Below are 18937 nucleotides of genomic sequence, written 5' to 3' on the forward strand. Positions count from 1 at the left end.
AACTTGCAAAGAACTAGCCAGTGTAGCATGAGAGGAGGAACAGGCATGGGAGCATGGGAGAGACCGCTCTGTCCTCGGGACTCCCTGGAGTTGGATGGATAGTCTCGGGTGCCCTGGAACCCTTATGATTTCCATTTTAATGTTGTTATTATTAACATTTTATTTTGTTGTGTGAACTTATTTAGAATATACCAAATTGGGCTGGAGAGATGGCTCAGTGGTTAAGAGTACTGATTGCTCTTCCAGAGGTTCTGAGTTCAAATCCCAGCAACCACATGGTGGCTCACAACCATCTGTAATATACATTAGATAAATAAAATTTAAAAAAAAAAGTTAGAATATACCAAATTATAAAAGCTTAGAAGCCAAGCAGATGCAGGTGGATCTCTGCGAGGTCCAGGTCAGTTGGTCTAAATTGTAAGTTCTAGGCCAGTCAGGACTGCAGAGTGAGAGCCTGAACAACAACAAGCACACCAACCTCCCAACCAACAAAGTCTATGAAATAAGAGAGTCTTTACATTCCTGCGTTATGTTTTAATCTCTTCAATTATAAAAATCTTTTAAAAGTTTACTAGCTGAATAGTGTTTCAGACACACCTTTTCCTCAGGTAAAAATGCGCTTGACACACAGCTGTTGGAGGCAGCTTGTGAAGAGACAAGTACCTCTGTCTGTAGCACATGACTGGTAGAATGTGCTGATGTCCGAACTTAGGAAATTAGAAGCTCCTAGGTAGTGTGTGGCCCAATGGCAGGGCGTTTGGCTATTTATTCTAGTTCAGTGAACTAATAGTCTTCATTGATCCATTAATAGTGACCTGACCCAGGCTATAAACATCTGGAGAGATTTTCATCATTTTAAATTAATACACGCGCCAACGGACATTAAGTATCTTTATTATCATAAAACGTGTAGGGGTTTTCAGAATGAAGACAGGATATCGTCCTGCAGGACAATTAACAATAGCTCCAGAGTGTCAGCTCCTAGAGTGAACTACTGGACCCGTCACAGAAAAGAAGCAGCTACAGGCACTTTATCCAGTTGAGTATCTCACCTCTCCCACCTCTTTGTACAAGAGTGTGCCTCAGAACCCCTTTCATATAGATTATATGCAGTATGACATAAATATATCAAATATAACCTAATTCACAACGTACACTTTAAAATGCATGAATGGCCAGTGCAAAAGCAAAATTATCAGTGCATCCTTTCTTAAAGGAACCAACCTATGGTCTGTGTTCTCGTACTGCCATCTGCACAGTAACCACCCCCTGGGAGAATTTTAAAGCACAGATATTTTAAGACAATGAGGTTATAAACATCCCCTAAAGGTATAAAACACAAAGAATTAGTACTTCTTTTGCATATGTACATTTTGAGTTTTACCAGAAGCCAGCAGAGCTATGCAGCAGTGTCATAACATGAGCCCAGGGAGAGTGGGGCAGAGCTTTGGGCCCATTTCATCTGTAAGTGGACCGAAAGCATTGCCCGCATTTGAAAAGCTGAGAGGATGGAACAACACAGCTCCTCATCACAGCTACAGGTGGAGGTGCGTTTCCTTCTAGAACCATCCTGAATATTCTTTCACTTACTCTCAGCCCCACCAGTATTCCAGGGGGACCTCCTCACACCCTGGATTGCCTAAACCACTCCTCACAACTCTCCACTCCAGCCACATACCTGACCCAGGTTCCTGGGAGTTACCAAGTCCTCCCCAGTAGCCACAGCACCTCTGCCTGCCCAGTCCTCCTGCTCTACCTCCAGTGAACCCAGCACTTTCTACTGTCTGCCTCTTCTTGCCTGCTCCTTCGTCAGTTCTGGATGTCCTGGGAGAGGACCGTATCACTTGCAGCAGAGTCCATGGCTTGCAGTTATCTTATTCTCTGACACTGTTACTCGAGCTCTTGAAGCCGTACGTGGCAATGGCATCCAGAAGGGTGTGCACTATGTATGTGTGTGTTGTGCTGGGAATTTATTTCCGGCACGCGTGTATGCTGGGTAAGCTCTCTCCTGTTGAGCTGTACTATCAGCATATTGTGTCTTTTCTCAGCTCTGTTCTCTTCATAGCTTGAAACTCACCATAGTCGCAGTATTAGCGTCACTAAAACTGCAAGGAGCTGCATATACTGGTCTTAGTTTTTATTTTGTTGGATATGATAGAGAAGTGCATATGAACTTATAAAATGTGTCGTGTCTATAACCTTTACATTGCGAATAGTATCCCAAGTTAAGGAAATCCCTGTAGCATTTGAAAATACTTTTCGATTCTGTAGAAAGTATTTATATGCTTGGCCAACGAGGGCCATTTCTATGTATATTTGCATCATGATGTTACGTGAATCCCTAACATACATGAGAGCATCAAACTGTCTGTCTGTCAGCCTTATCTTCTCATCCTCCCAACCTTTAGTGCAAGAACTTGGTGAAAATATAGCAACACATTATTTGAGAATTTACAGAACTTAGAATAAAGGACAATATTTATTGTTGTTATTCATATGCCGTGTGCTTCGCGATCTTTAAATAACCCCTTGTGGGTGTGAGAAAGATATATGTCTTCCTCCTCCTCTTTGAAATGATACCTACTTTCACCAGCTGGCCACAGGTGACAAACTGCTGGCCCAAGCCGGACGGCCCACTACAGTTTATCCTAAGAATCACATAAGCCATGTGTGCAAAGCTCTCGAGCCAGCACCAGCTACCAGATGGAAGGTATTTACAGGCACATAGAATCTCTAACATCATTCTTTTAAAACAATAGGTTTCCATCAAAATTCAGTTTGTGATGTATGCAGTAATGATGGTTAATAACATAATTTATCTTTTGACTTAAGTCTTTCTTGCTTTCTCTTACCCCTGGCACCCAACTCCTTGTCTTTTTCTCACTTTAACCTCTGAACTATATCAGTAATGAGGCTGTTACCTTTTCTATTAAAATTCATAGTTTGGACTTCGTTTTGTCCTAATTTAGATGCTGACACTGTGGACCCGAGTTAATTAGTCTGAATGACCAAATCCCCTGTCAGTTATGCAAATGCAATAATGTTAAGATTAAAAATATGATGTGGCTAACCCGTGATTTTATGATATTATTTCTCACCATCATGGTATCATGAATTAAATGTTTCAACTTCATTTTATTTTAAGTTTAGACATTTGTGTCACGGCTGGCATGGGTTTTACATTTTAGTTTGGGGTTTTATTCATATGTATGGTGTGCATGCCTCATATGTACAAGTTCGCATGAAGGCCAGAAAAGAGCTCTGAGTTGGAGCTCCAGATGGCTGTGAGCAAACAGACGCGGGCGCTGGGTGAGGAACAGCAAGTGCTCCTGAGCTGTGAGCTGTCTCTCCCTCCTCCTCACATGGGTTTTAAAAAGTATTGCACATTAATGCTAAATTTGGTCTTTATTATGGGGGAAACGTTCCTTTATGTAATGGTGAACAATTTAATAAATCGTTTTTTAAATACTTGCTTTGGTTCCTTTTATCAACATGTCTAGTAAAATTTTGTGTTAACTACCTGCTATGAAGTATCTTTAACTTTCTCATCTTAAAATTCCAAAAGGAATAAGGACCAAAATTTCATTTTAAAATGAACTCTTTGAAATTTGAACACCAAGTTTGAAGAGATTGTTAGATTCCCCGGCTTGCCCCCTGTGTGGCTTAATAGTCTGCTGACAGCAATCTAAGTCCTGAATCAGGAGCAAGAGGGGAGAAGGGTGGGGAGCAATAACAAGGCATAGGAGTCGGGGACAGAGGGAATGAAGACACTGGAATAGAGCAGAGGAAAGGGAAGGGAAGGCCCAGGAGAGCCTTGCCGGCTACTCTGTGAAAGTGAAGAAAGACCAGAAAAGAACTTCCCCACAGAGCAGTACTCCGTGCATAAATTTGAGGCTAAATGTATGGGCGTGTGTTTTCACTCCTGTGCCCATCTCTCGGAACCCCAATGCCTTCAGGTAGTGTTATAGTCCCACATAACCTTGCCAAGTCCATAAATTCACTTTTAAATTCCAACTTCTCAATGCATTTGCTCTTCACAACTATCTGGAAACTATCAGTCTGGGCAAACCTGTCGTTTAGAGGAATTTAGGTCCCCAGACTTCTGAAATCTGTCATTTTTGAATCACAATTCCAGACCATGTCACAAAATGAAAAAGAAAAGAAAAAGAGAAGGGGTACCATGGTCCCCAATGTGCAGTTTCATTTATAAATCAGAAGTTTTAAACTTCAAGTTGTTCTAGGGAGTGTGAAGAATGTGGTCCTGCCTGATTCTACCTGGGACACGAACCTGTCCCATGGGACATGCCTGTCCCATGCCTGTTCATAAACACTAAATACACTACCACCCATGAGCCCCTTAGTGACTGGTCTCTGTTGTCAGACTGACCATGTTATGATCCAATAAACATATATTTTATTCCATGATAGCCATCATGTAAAAAGTAGCAACGCTGGAAATGTGGCTATGCCAAAGAGCGCCATCGCCACGGGAAGAGCAAGCACATATTGGCACAACTTTCTTACAGTGTGTTACAGGTTTTAATCCCACAGTGATCTTAACTTATAAGTTAGACTGTATCAAAAGTCTCTATAGGGAAAACACAGTATGCATAGGGTCTAGTATTGTTTGCTCATTCAGGTGTCCTCAGAGTCTTGGAATGTACACACACACATAAGGAAGAATTACTGCATTCTGAAAGAAAAATCTCTTCCTTGGGGCCATGAGTATACCGAGCTCCACTAAACAGTCTCTGGTATGCACTCCCCGATCCCCTTCTAACCTGACAGCTCTCCACAGGCTACCAGCTGCAAAGACCAAGCTTCTAGCTGGCCCTTGGGACATAGTTCAGGGGTCAGGTTGCTCTTAGATTGAAAGTGGAACAGTGAAAGTGGAACCGGCTGCTCTCTGGTGTGAGTTTGCTGTAGATGGAGGCTCAGAGAGGGAACAGAGACAGCTATCTCATGACCGCATTCCCAGACGCCTTGCTCAGAGGCTCCATTTATTTTCTCAGAGGTCCTGGTGGATGGACACAGGATGCTAATAAATAACGGTGACAAGGTAGCTTCGGTTGTTTGGCACTGGGAAAGTTATAAAGTAAGAAAAGTCAGGAAAGTCACCGGTGAGGCTAGAAATGTCATCAATACTATATGACTTTAGAGAAGAGTCTCTGTTGAAAAGAGCCACGTCTAAGAGTGAGATGAACACACGCGTTTGCCAGCCCTTGTACAAGGAACTGCCTTCCCTCCCGTTGTGGATGAGTATGCTCTGCTCCCCGGAGGGATGCTTGGCCTCAGTATTGATGTGAAGCCTCTTCAGGCCACAGACAGCCAGGTACTTGGTGGGGAAGGTGTTGGAACCACACAGGGAAAGCTTCAAGTCTTGGACCAGAGTGAACTTCAGCAGGTGGCCCAACGTGGATATATCTGTGAACCAGATGGTGAGGTGGCCATGATAGCTGGTTTGCTCCATGGCCAGAGGCAGGACAGACTTACAGCTGCACATCAGGTTGGCCAAACTGTAGTCACAGTCCCGGATGTCTGCGGGGCAGCTGCAGTTACGAATGGTGTTTCCCTTTGTGAAAATCAGTGTCCTGCTCTGTCCCTCTGCGAAGCGGTCAAGGGCAAAGATACCTAGCGCTCCTAGCAGAAGGCAGAAGCTGGAAGGCGCTGTCATTGTGGCCCGGTGTGGACTAGTGTGCTCCTATTTCTCCTTCCTGAGCCAGTCCGTTGCAAGTCACCTGAAAGGAAACCGGAAGCTTTATTGCCACTGCCTCCTTAGAAGCACGCACCCCGTTTGAATGATGCCCCCCAAAAAGCAATTGTAAACGTCCCTGCTTTGCATTTCTAATTGAGGCAGGTCGTACTTTTACCTTGGCACTTCATGAGAAGCAGAAGCGAGACTTCTGAACTCTGCTCGGCTGAAGCCTAAAATTCCCAGTGGTGTGTGCTAACAGCAAGGCTGCCATGCCAAGAGAGCTAGGGCGATGTCAGCAGAGGGGCTACCACATCCTACCTACCCTCAGGGACTTGGAGTTACTTACTTCAGTAAGCACACCCTGCCGACATCCAGTTACTGCCTACCTGCACATGTACAGCCCCGAGCAAGCACATGCCCTCCTCCCACTCTGTATCTGACTTCCTGGAATCCAAAGACAAGCCGTTCCTTGTAGGAGTCAACTCCCCACCTACTCGAGCTGGCTAACCAGCACAGTGTGAGCAGCCATGAAGCGTTTAACCGTAAGCTTCCGTACTAGATAAGTCCCCTCCACTCCCCGCCCCTCCAGCACAGCACTGCTTCCTCTGTTCCCACAAATGCACTTGTGTATACCAGAGTCAATTGTAACTCTGACAGGACCATGAAAGGATTAGCACCTCAAATTTTAATCTGCTCTCTGAATGTATCTGCCTCCAGCCCACAACAAATTTTATGAATCAATTTTCTCAAGTTTCTTGTGAGGCCCCCGATCTATGCAATATATAAGCACTGAAAAGTATACTGTAGCGGGGAAATGGGAAGCACTTACAGAGTCACTGGGGGAAAGACTGGCTGACTAGGCATATAACAGACGAGCTGTGCCCTCGTGTCTGGGGGAAAACAAGCACTGTAGCAGAAGCCATTGGACTTCAGTTTGGCAAAAACAGTTGAAGTTTCTCGTGGCCTAACCTGAGGATTAAAGACAAACCAAACATCTGTGTTTGCTGGACACCTTAGGGATCGGGAGAGCCCACATCTGGGATGGGCAGGGTTATGGGCAGGGCCCCTATAGGATGGGCAAGGAAGAAAAGGGTATTCTGCGGTGTTCAATATAGGTGCAAAGGTTAAAATGCCAGCAGGAAGGACACACTGATTGCAAGGTGAGGGAGGCCACAGGCACCGAGAAACGAGAAGGAGGCAGAGCTGAAAATGCTCCGACAGCCAGGGCAGGGGGAGGATAAAGCTGTGTGCTGTGTGCTGTGTGCTGCCGCCTTCCACGCTGCATCCCGGTGGAAGATGAACATTGCTGAAGAGAGACTAGGTACGAGCACACAGGAGGCTTATAAAGATGCAGGAGAAAGACGGACTGAGTTACTGGAGGGCTGGATACGGTTTTTATAGCATCTCCTGTTGGTTCGAGAGTCTTAACAAGTCTATTAGCTGGTATATTTGTAAGAGAGAAGAGCTTCGTGAAACTTGGGGCCGGGGCAGTTTTGCTTCATGAACAAGAAGTTCGCCTGTTTTAAGTGGCATTGGAAGGCATAGGTGACTGACTACCCCACTTTGTAAGGAACAGGAGGGAATTCATCAACTACAGGATAATTTTAGACAATCAGTTGTCCCAGATTCTATCAGGTTTCTGGGACTTCACGTCCCAGTGGCCTTGTGTTCCCAACACTAGGAATACTGTGAATGTCACTAGCTCTCTCTGACTCCTGCCTGAAAAAGAAGGTGACAGGGACCAGTGGTGAGAGTATAGCACCAGCTTCGACCCGGGAGAAAGTGTCAGCCCCAGTCTTCAGGTGCTGAAAGTGTTCAGGGCATGCAGGAAGGAGGAGGGACAGGATGGGAAAGCATGTTTGTTTGCTGGAACAAGGACACTAGAAGTTTCCAAAGAAATTTGACAGCCTCTTTCCAATAGTTAAGGTCCTGACTGGAAATCAGTCCCTACCCACTGGACATTAGGGAGCCCCAAAGCCAGAATAGGGAGGCCAGCTGCTGGAAGCTTCACGAAGGGTCTACAAGTTGGGACAAATGTCCTGCTCGCCATTTTATTCCATTTCAACATTCCCCCCTTCAGTTTGCCATGAATTAGTTTCCGCAGGTCTGTTAAACACAGACATTGAACGCCCGGCTTCACTGCATGCTCACTAACTTGTACCCATGCTCTAAACTGGACGGGTACACACAAGCTATGTCACCTACGCTTCACAGTAGTGGCAGAGGGACAGATGCTCCACCATGGGGCACAAGAAAAGGTGGGAGCCTGAGAGAAAAATGGATCCTGTCAAGATAGGTCAGAGGGTTCCAGACCAACAGGACCTCTAGGCTCTCCCTTCTGTCTCCATCCCTTACTGCCACACAGGCTCAGTCTTCTCTGTCCTCTTTGAGGTTTTTCCAAATTCTTGTCATTCTATTCTAAATATATGGGTATTTCACCCTTTTCCCCCACTTTAGAAATACGCCCCACCTCAGAATAGGAAGGGACAAGGGGGGGTTGTAAAAACCAACAAAAACAAAAACAAGTGTGCATGTGTTTGTACATGCACGTGTCACAAACCCATTGTGTATAATCAATATGTACCATGATCTATTTAGTTTTCTGGTTGTTTTGCTTTTCTGAGACAGCCCTGGCTGTGGTGGACCAGACTGCCCTGGAACTTGCAGAGATCCACCTGCCTCTTCCTCCCAAGTGCTAGCAAAGCTGTGCACCACCACACCCAGCTACCGTGACTTATAAAAGCAGCATAATTACATTAGGAAAACATTACCATTTAAAATGTCTTCTCTTAGATTTATGGGGATTGCAGAGGCACAATGTTAAGAGTAGCATGCTTCAGAAGATTTTTATTTTAAAGAAAAGAATAGTCCTTTTCTTAAATATTACCTCTGCAGTGAAGCTTGACACCTTCAAACCCAAAGGGTGGTTAGGCACAGACTTACTATGGCGTGCGAATAGTGGCTGAAGGAACTGCGACAAGCTAGTGATGGAGGGGCTCTTGTTCGGTTTTGTGATTTGTTTCTAGCACGGTGTCTTGCATCCAACAAGAACTTGACCAGTTCTGTTGACTGAGCGTAAAAGCACAGCTCGGCAAACGTCAGCTGCGGGCAGTCAGCTCACTAGCATCTTGAGCAAAAAGTAATTGGTTTAATGTCTGAAGACTTTTGGAAGCATTTTAAGCATGTCTTGGTCTTGCTGCTGAAGAAAGACAGGTTATCAAGTTATTTCTTAAGTCTTCTTCCTCCTCAGTGGGCTGGACTCTCAGACAGTCTCATACCTCCCGGGGACAAGATGATCTTGGTCTACACAGGTTTTCTTCTAGCTGAGCAACCTCCAGAGGAATTTGTACTTTTAGTCTACAAACCATAAGTTAAAGAAACCTGCCCTCACCACACTTTTTTTTTCCAGTTTCCCAATAGATAGAGACAAAAATGCATTGTCCTCCTGGGTCAGACACTTAACCCTGGGGCCAGGAGTAGGACAAGGGACTCAGGAGGCAGCAGACTGGGGTGGGGACACTGCACAAGGGGAAGGCAAAGAACACTAGCAGAGAAGGCAAGGCAGGCAGACCTTGTATGCTCAAAGCTCCTGTGTGAACTGACCTCCTTACCCCTGAAATCTCAGCAAACACTGAGAGAATGCGCTCCCACCGACTCTGCACATAAACATGCCCCATGCTCATCCGTGGTTCCTCTCTGAGTTCAAGTCTCAGAAGCTGGGGCTGCAGTGTGGCGAAGTTAGAGATGGTGGGGACCCTTTCCCGGCAGAGCCAACTAAGGGATCATTAGGCCACCAAGGATATTGATGCAGTTCTTGTAGGATTCTGATTGGTTCCGGCGAGGGGGCCATTGAAAGGGAATAAGTCTGACCCCCTCTGAGTTCTGGCTTTCTTTCTCAGCTTCCACCACGAGGCCAAGTTGCCACGGGGCCCTCCCGAGAGCTAGTGCAGTGCTATTTGTAAATTTAGCCTTCCGATCTGTAAGGTAAAGAAACCTTATTTTTTCTTTATAAACCTCTCAGCCTCAGATATGTCATTACAATAACAGAAAACAAACTGATATAGTAATTTTGTGGGATATATTTAGTGTCCTCTTTATTGCATGGCCCTTTATTCTCTCCTCAGAATCTTCAAATATTTTTGCAGTAACACTTGGGGTGCTGGACTTGTAATAGACTTCTTTGCTGGCTCCCCAAATACTGGCTTCACAATGTGTTTGGGGGTCGGAGCTGGGACTGCCTACCTTCTGCCCTTACCTTTGTAATGTAACAGTTACGGCTTAGACCTGAGACAGTTCACTTCTTACCGGAGCCCTTATCACTGCTAGCTCTTGTGTTTCCCCATTTTCTTTACTGGGGTCATTTCCCTAATTGCTTTACCATTTTTGAATAAAAATCCCTTCTGAGTTCAAATTAAATAACTTCCGAATTAAATTTTAAAATCACGTTGGATTTTTAATCACCTCAATGATTTGAAGACTGCCACATTTTTCTGGTCATATTTTTGCCCTCTGCATTAAGTTTACAGAATTCAAAACATCATTGTCTAGGACATTTCAAGTGTGTTTGGGGTGCATGGTCCAAATGCTCTCCTCCCTCGGACACAGTATCTCCTTATGAATACTATCTCCTTACAAACACAACTCATCCAGTCTGAGACAGTCCTTTTAGAGCCAAGTATAACTATGATCTAAACGTTGGGTGTAACCCTAGATTGAGGAGGAATCTCTGTGGAATTTGTACTGAAGCAGCTGATGTCTGTGTCTAGTCTACTTAATTCAAAAGAAGTCTTCGCCTTCACGATGCTTGTCTCCCATATTAGTTACTACTGAGAGTTCCTTAGCTAACTAAGTCTCAGTCGTACCTCTGGCTTCAAAATCTGATCAGAGGTTTAAACCTCAGATCCCATCAGTGGACATAGTTTTTATTGTTTTGCTGCAAAGTTTCAGGTCTGCTGGCGCTGAGTGTTTGTCCTCCCTCCACAAAGCCACTTCAGTGCCTTCTGACCCAGGTATATCAGAAATGCCCTGTTCCCGCCGGCACCTCAGCTCCTCTCCCCCCACTTGGCACACTGCTTGACTCCATGACTGCATTTCCTTTAGCATATGGACCTATGTGACTGACTTACCACCACTGGGATAGGCCAGAGTGTTCTGTGGAAGACCTGGGAGCCCTGAAAGATGTCAAAACCACCAGGAAAAAATTGAGTCTCAGAATGACTGTATGGAGAGGAGCACACCCCTTAAACGTCACCAGGCTGTGATGGAAGGGAAGTGCTATAAGCCATTGGCGTTTAGAGGTTTGTGTGTTTGTGCACAGGCATCATCTTATAAACAGACCAGATATGGCGCCAGTTGGTGGTGGTAATGTTTACAGCTTACATCGTCTTTCCTCAACAGATGACCCTGAGTCAGCATTTAGAGGGCATCGGTCACTACAGGGCTGATAATGACATAGTCTAAATCATGGGAGTTAGAAGGAAAGAAGACACCACTGTCTTTCACTGATCCTGAGGTTCCCCAAGGGACAATGCACTTGAGGAAACAACAGCCAGGCGGCCAATGAGAAGACAATGCCTTTGGCAGCACTGGTTAAAGACACAGATGAAGCCCTGGAGGGTGGGCTCTGGAGTTTGGGAAGAAAGGGGGCTGGCTTAGGAGAGACATGTAGTGTGGAGAAACACTCAAGTGCTTGGTGTGTTCGGAGTCCATGTCAGATGTCCTGGACCGGTGAGCTGAGAACATGTGGCAGAGCTGGTCTGGACAGGACCTAGCTGGCCAGCTAGAGACTTAGGCCAGGTCTGGACAGGACCTAGTTGAGAGACTTAGGCTTTATGCTGAAGCAGTTTAGTTCCCAAACTAGTCTAAGATCCTCTCATCAGTAAAAATAGTTGGAAATTCTTCTCCAATAGATAATTTATTTATCAAGATCATACATATATTGTCCACACTGTAAGCAGTACTCAATCAGAATGTTTAAAAACTGAGGTTTAAAAGAAAAAAGTTTTCATACCTCCAGCTGTTGTACCACTCTGGCTTGGCCTGTGCACCTTCCTCAGTGTCCACACCCATTTGAGCTTCTCTGGAAGAGGCAAATACAGACCTGTAAGATTTGTAGCAGAGGAAAGATCTGTGTTTAAGGAAGGCAGCTAAAGAGATTGAACTAAGGGATGTGTCCCAAGGAAGGGTGTGTGCGTGCGCGCATGTGTGTGTTTAAGGTTTACATCTCTGTTTTCTGACTCTTACCTCCAAATGCTCTAGTTAGATCTATTCCGTACCTGGCATCTGTTTAGTACCTGGCTTTCCTGAGGTGAACAGCCCCAAAGGAGCAAGGTTTAGGAGGAAGCCTGAAGATGAGGCTGCTCCCTCCTCTAGGCGTGTGCTTGATACACCTACCTGAATCCCTCAAAGGGAACCAGTAGCATAGGAAGCAAGAGAGTCCAACTGGGGATCGGAAGCCACTCATCTTCTTGTTCTTAATATCTCAATATAACATGTTCTGGTTACATGTAGCCAAGAGGAGGGCAGAGCTCAATTCTCTAAGAGGCAGGAGGCTCTGGGAAGTTTGTTGAGTGGGCAGCAAGCCAAGCTATTAATGAGGACCAGCTATTGTCAAGCATCTTTCCCATCCTTGCTCTCCCCTGATGTTCCCTCCTCTTAACTCCTTAAGCATCCCTCACCCATCCCTTGCAGGTACCCAGCGCTGAGAACCCCCTCTCTGTGTGCAGGACCAGCTTTTGGGAGGACCTGAAACTAAAATATTTGTGTCCAAAGGTACTCGTAGGTTACTCATTATCCTGCCTTGACCATGTTAGAGGAAAAGCAAGGGTTCAGTGGAGCACAGGGGAGGGATGAGGGGTGAAGACACTACCCTTAGGCTCTCAAACGAGGGGCCACCTGCCTCAGCTCTGCTATCCTACTTATCCATGACTGCCATCATCCTTTCCTACCGCCAAGCTAGAGAGGAAGGCTGGGTATGCTGTCATGTGACCATTGTCACGTGACTATTATCTACTACCGCTCTCTGAGCAGAGCAGCCACCTCCATCCTCATCAGAAGCAATTCCCACTGCTCACAAGACCCTCACACTTGGGTCCATCGACGTGCTTTGGTTGAGAGGGTGTGTGGGAAAGGCCATCAGACCTCATCTGAGAGTTCAGTCAGGCCGGGCTGCTATGTACAGTTCTGCCTGAGCCGCTCAGGGTCTCAGTCTCAGGAGGCCCTAGAGTCAGAGTGTGGAAGGCTAAGTGAAGCAGAGAGTCTATCTATGCAGCTCTGAGGGTGTTCTACATGTGGCGTGGGACTTTTCAGTGGTGCTACCCCTGTAGGTAACTCCTTGGAGCCCATGCTCTGTGAACAGAAGCCCCTGGGAAGAGCCACGCTCTGCCCTGAACCTTTCACGAGGCTGATTAGCCGATGAGAAGAACTCTTTCACCGAGGCTTACCAAGTTCACCGTAAGGCGCACCTGCACGCAACAAGAGCACGCCTATAGCCGTGAGGAGGCTGCCGGTTCAGACCCTAATTACAATTCACCTTGGGCTATTCTCAGCCTCCTTCATAGATTTCTTGTCCGCATTCTGTATCTGACCTAACATCCTGTGACTAACAGGTAAAGCCTTTGGAATGTGGTAACAGACCACTAACTTCCACCACCAAGAAGGCATCAGATGGCATCTGAGGCCTGTGACATACATTTCCACCATGCTGTCACCACCTGCTGTGTGTTTCCAAGGAAGTTGAAAACTGCCTTGACGCATGGCCGCCTCTGTTCTGTTACTATAGTTACATCAGACCATTACCACAATGGAACATGGAAGTTGGGATAACCTAATTCTGTGTTCCCAGGCCATGGTCCCTCAGATGTGGCTCCAGAATAAATGCGTGAAACCTGTGAGCCAACCCAGTAGGTTCTGTACTTCACCAAACCAGCCTTGGGCGAGGTGGCACTTTGTCATCAGTGCCCTACTGGGGTGAGTAGACGTTGGTTCCTGTCTCCCCAGGAAAAGCTCACATTACAGCAATGGATGCTTTAGTGTGGGATCTTAAAAAACTTTCAAGTTTTTAGCACTTTTCTGTCCTTTGGCTGTGTTCCAGAACTGCCCTGCAGGGGGCAGGAGAGAGACGAACAGGGTGCAAAGATATTAAAGGGAGGGCTATGTCCTCGCTGCTTAACACTTCAGAGCTCGTAGCGCAGAGTTAGTGAACGTGGACCCTCCTGATGTCCTTTCTTCTTCATATCCCACAACAGCACACGGGATGAACCACTGAATTCTCACACGGTTTTCCAAGTGCCAGGCTCTGAGTCACCCCTCTGTGGGCAAAGATCATGTATATCTCTGTAACTTTCAGAGTTCGCAGTAAGGCAGGCCTCGAGTGTGCCATCATTTTGATGCAGTCTGCCTCTTGGTTGATTTAGTAAACTATTCGCAAGCATCTCCCAAAGTTCTTGGTGTGGAAAAAGGAAGGCAAAAATATATGTCTCCGAAATTAGAACCTAGACAAAATTAGCCTCGAGCATACAATTTGGATCATTATTAAACTCAGTTTAAAATGTCTTTATGACTATCACCTTCACCTTATTGTTGGGCCAGCCTGAGAGCCATTCTGAGTTTCATGTCTCTCAGTGTAGTGCCGTATGATAATCTTCCCACACAGGCTGGAGGCAGAGCAAAGTAAATGCACCAGTTCTGTTCCTAAGCACCATTACTGCTGTGCACAGTGCATTCTACCACTAAGCTCTGCTTACCAACTGCAGAGTTCCCCAGTGCCAGAACCACAGTGGGTATTGGGACTGTATCTGCATGCCCCGTCAGGACATAGCCAGAAGCCACTTCAAAGTCGGAAGTAACTGGCTCATTTGCTGAATCTGTACCAACATTTCAATCCAAGAACAGACTCAGTAGAAAGCTCCCCTCTTTGATAGTTCCCTGTAACAAGTCAAGTCAGCTTTACAACCAATTGTGGCAGTGGGGAGTTCTGACATGGTCAGGGAGCTAACCTGGGAATGGATGGGTTCATTGTCCAGTTCCCACATCTACGGGAGCAGCTGTGTGTGGAATGGCTAACGGAATTGTGAAAGTACAGATACCATACAGCATTTATTTTTCCTAACTTTACCTTGAGTAATTTAGTGTGTACAGAGGTAGGGATCCCTGCCAAAACAAAAGTTCCTCACAGAAATCAAAAAGTATGTAACTGAGAAAGTTTTTATTTTATATGGAAATACAAAAGGCCTAGGATACCCAATCCTGAGCAATGAAGAGAAATTCCTGGAGATATCACTGGCCTGGATTTACAGTCATACTACAGCGTTATCGTAATTAGAAACCACATGGTACTGGCACACAGACAGACACCTCGGTCCATGGAACGAAACTGAGGCCCCCGGGTAGGTCCACACCCCCATAGATAACTGGTTTTTTAACAAGAGATCAACAAATCACAACAGGGAGGAGACAGCATCTCCAATAAATGCTGATGGTTGAATTGGGCAGCTCCATGAAGAACAAAATTGGATCCTTGTCTCTCGCTCTGCAACAAAACCCAACTCACGGTGGGTAAAACACTTCAGCGTAAGACCTGCCTCCCTGAGTCTCATAGAGAAAACAGAGTGCTTGAGCCTATTGGCCAAACAGACCCCTAATGATTTCTTACACACATGGATTAGGGCATTGCCAAGCTTCATCATCAGAGAAGCAGTTAGATACCATTAGATAGCAGTTGACACAGAGACCTACAATTGGTCAAACTGTAGAAAATAAGACTGTGGAGTGTGGCTCAGCCCTAAATGAAACATTGGTGTCACACCTGTATCACACGCACCTTCTTCCCAAGGCTCAGAGATCGTTGCAGAGGAGGGGCCAGGAAGATTCTAAGAGTTAGAGGCAACAGATGACTGCAAAGGAACAATGCTTCTCAGATACATCAGGGCTGTCACACATATGACTCACAAGTGTGGTGACTCTATGCACAAGATCTTTGCAAGCTCAAGCCAGACTTAATCCCAGCACGGGGAGAGGGGGAGGGTAGGCAGCAAGTCCTTAGCTGAGGAGCTCTTGGCAATTGCAAACTGCTGGGAGAGGGAGGGAGGGGGGAGGGGGAGGGGGGGAGAGTCAGTTTAGCTCCTGGTCAGCCAACCATACTCCAGTAGAAGACACACATTGTACTATACATGGGCCGCACCTTTTTTAAAGGGTACAACGTTGGGTGGGTAGGGAAGGAGGTGGATCTGGAGGAACTCCGGGAGGAGGGTTAATATGATCAAACATATTATAAGAAATTCTCAGAGATAACGAACACAACAAGAAGAACAAACACCAATGGGTACAAAGAAGAAAAGGGGCATCAGTAGAGGGTAGTGTCCTTAACCAAGGGAAAGCCTCTGCCATGCTAATGGTGACTGAAATCAGGCCAGGAATTCTCCATGTATTCTATTCATGAAATTGTTGGTTTTTGTCTTAGAATAAGTCTCACTATGCTGCTCTGGCTGGGCTTGAGCTCCTGAGCTCAAGGGATCCTTCCACAGGAGCGGCTGGCATTGCAGGTACACACCCGGCCTTACCTAGTAACATTTACATGGAATAGGTACATCTTTGTGCCAGATACTGTTCCAGATAATGAATGTTTTAGGCCATTGACTACTTGTAATAACCCTAAAAGCACTCTCACCATCATATTAAACAAAATGGAAACATAAAGTCATCTGTCAAAGATCCCAGATCTAGTTAGGAATGGCTCAGACTTTAAATCAGACAGCCCAGCACACCATAAGAGGACCCAGGGAGGGGGGCTGGGGATTTAGCTCAGTGGTAGAGCGCTTACCTAGGAAGCGCAAGGCCCTGGGTTCGGTCCCCAGCTCCGGAAAAAAAAAAAAAAAAAGAACAAAAAAAAAAAAAAAAAAAAGAGGACCCAGGGGAAATGCAGACTCCATTGAGGTCCCACACCTTATAACCATTGCTAGATAGACTACTAAGCGAGCTCTAAGCGAGCCATCTATGGAAATCTTATGCTTAAGGAGATAAATCAAGTGGCTTCTGTTATACATAAACTCTTCAGAAACAGTCTTTGAAAAAGAAACAGGTATAGCTTAGTTAACGAGTTCATCGTTAGAAGAGAAGTTAATGGAAACCGAGTGCTGCTTCAGTTAATATAGGTGTGGAACCTGATGGGAAACTCATCAGAGAGAGCCCCAGGAATCCCTAAGTAAACTGTGCAGTACCTCTCATTCCTCTGGACATGGAGAACCTGGCAGTGAGCAAAACCTTCAAGTTTCTGCCTGGAGCAACCTGGAATCTACTGAGATGATTTACTCACTAATATTTGACCCATGGTTTTGCCTGGCTGCCAGCTAGACAGTGTCCTCCCCAAGTCATACTGACTCCTCTCCTCTTGTCTCTTAAAGGCACAGACAGCCACCCCTGGGCACCAGATTCTTAACGCCGATCGTCCGCCAGTTTTAAGCAATGAAAAACTGGTGTGGAAAAGGAAGTTGGAAAGTACGAGTTAGTTGTTGAAAAGCACCAATTTCCATAAACACTTTACAGAAGCTGTCAGTTTCCAAAAGTGCCCTATTTATATCATAAAATAAAATTAATGAAAAAAGTGTCCTCTCATTGTTCATTCTAAAAAAAAAGGTTAAAAACTTAAGACTCACTCTTTTCATACACACACACACACACACACACACACACACACACAAAAGCAGTTTGCAAATTATTGAAGTCTGGCTTTTCAGTATTTTATAAGGACCCTTTTCCCCATAAATATTACATACAATGATTTTTGAAACACTCCTCCTGCCACCATGTATACCAACATATTTTTTGCTAAAATCTTTTTTATTTTTTCATTGTTTATAAAACAATAAAATTGATGTAAGAGTGCATACGGATGACTGGACTTGTATTAAAACATGCATCTTGTTCATTATTTATCCCCCCCCCCACATGAAAACATCGACGTTTTTAAAACCCAATCTGCCTTTTAATGCTTATTTAAGAAGTTTACTGCTTGTTTTTCATTTCCAGTTCTCTGCGGAGTAAACACTCTGACCCCTGGCATGTAGGTGGGCTGTAGACGCCACTGAAGGATAAAAGGAAGGCCCCAGTACATCGTAGGCAATGTACTTCAGAGTCCTCGAGTCTCTTTGCGATTCACTACAGAAAGAGACAGGACCTGGATCTGATTGGTATTAAAGACTAGCAGGAGAGACTAAAAATAGGAACAAGTTCAGATGCCTATCTCTTTAGGGTCTAAATGAAAAGACCACTCCACTCTTAGCTTAGTGCCCTGAGAAGTGTTTCCTTTTCAAGGCAGAGAAAGCTACCCAGTTGCTTAGAAGCCCAAAGGGTGTTTGGTGGCAATCACCATCCTTCAGTCACATATTCAGGAGATGTGGCAGTTCCCGGAAGTTACCCTGATGGAGCCCCTCCAGTCATCCCGGAACGCTCTAGTCATACAGCAGAACGTCCGTCCGTTGAGCTGACGGGCGGTTTTAAACAGAGCAGAGTCGCTACTTACATCTTGCGGCCCCACGGCAGGGCCTGTCTGCCCAATCTGTAGACCTCGGGGCTCTTCCCTGGCCACCGTGCCTTCCCCCTGGCCTGACAGCTGCTTTAATCTGCAAGCCGGGTGGAATGCATGGTCTCCTGGTCTCTCACTTGCTTTTCTTTTCCGTTTCCAGAGGGCCAGTGGCCTGGTGGTTTCCTTAGCAACCAGAAGGAAGCTGGCTGGCCTACCGGTTTTATTAACCAGTAAGAGAGAACCTGTGTCTATGGGGCTGTAAGCCGGGAAATTTCCAGAAGTAACCAAGCATACTGCTGCCGTAGACTGACCGACTGACCGCAAAGGAGAGACAGAGACGCAAGTGGAAGAGATTCTACTGCAGTAGGAGACTGGATGGATTGACTGTGGATAGGGAGACGCCTCGTCAACACTTTTACATCCATGATTTTTTCCCCTCTCTTTTTGGCCTGATGAATTGTTACTTATGGTAAGGGCCTCAGATGGTGAAAAGAAAAAGAACAAAAACCCCATTCGACTGTGATTGTTCCAAAGAGAACATGAATTCATTTCACTTTCTGAGATGTAGTCCCAGTTTCTCCTCTCTCATAAACTCATTTTTAAATGCTAGAAGCCAGAAAATAAATAAACATGAAAACAACAACAACACCCCAAAAAACCCTGTGCCAATTAAGTGGTGGCTTAGTCTATTTGGCTATAAAATGTCCTAAACTAGGTGGCTT

The 18937-nt window shown here is 45.5% G+C and overlaps 1 protein-coding gene and 1 long non-coding RNA gene across 10 annotated transcripts; one reads left to right on the top strand and one right to left on the bottom strand.

Moving 5' to 3' along the window:
* Positions 1-877: 877 nt before the first annotated feature.
* Epcip (exosomal polycystin 1 interacting protein) lies at positions 878-18384 on the bottom strand. Of its 6 annotated transcripts, none has more exons than XM_087576744.1 (3): positions 18213-18384; positions 11706-11774; positions 878-5738 (listed from the first exon to the last, which is right to left on the bottom strand). In XM_087576744.1, the coding sequence occupies exon 3, from the start codon at positions 5672-5674 to the stop codon at positions 5039-5041; it is 636 nt and encodes a 211-aa protein (XP_087432870.1). In that variant the 5' UTR covers positions 5675-5738; positions 11706-11774; positions 18213-18384; the 3' UTR covers positions 878-5038.
* On the top strand, positions 13344-17297 carry LOC148002523 (uncharacterized). 4 transcript variants are annotated; one of them, XR_015633280.1, is made up of 4 exons: positions 13494-13663; positions 14925-15246; positions 16155-16236; positions 17095-17297. It is a non-coding gene; the product is annotated as an uncharacterized LOC148002523 (long non-coding RNA). The 4 variants fall into 4 exon arrangements; XR_015633281.1 differs by having other exon boundaries at positions 13508-13663; positions 15142-15246; XR_015633278.1 differs by lacking the exon at positions 14925-15246 and having other exon boundaries at positions 13344-13663.
* Positions 18385-18937: the final 553 nt, after the last annotated feature.

The sequence above is a fragment of the Rattus norvegicus genome, chromosome 11 (assembly GCF_021556685.1).
Source record: "Rattus norvegicus strain SHRSP/BbbUtx chromosome 11, alternate assembly SHRSP_T2T, whole genome shotgun sequence".
Lineage (NCBI taxonomy): Eukaryota > Metazoa > Chordata > Mammalia > Rodentia > Muridae > Rattus > Rattus norvegicus.

Coding starts and splice junctions, on each gene's coding strand:
- Epcip (XM_087576744.1), bottom strand. CDS start 5,674: ATGACAGCGCCTTCCAGCTTCTGCCTTCTGCTAGGAGCGCTAGGTATC.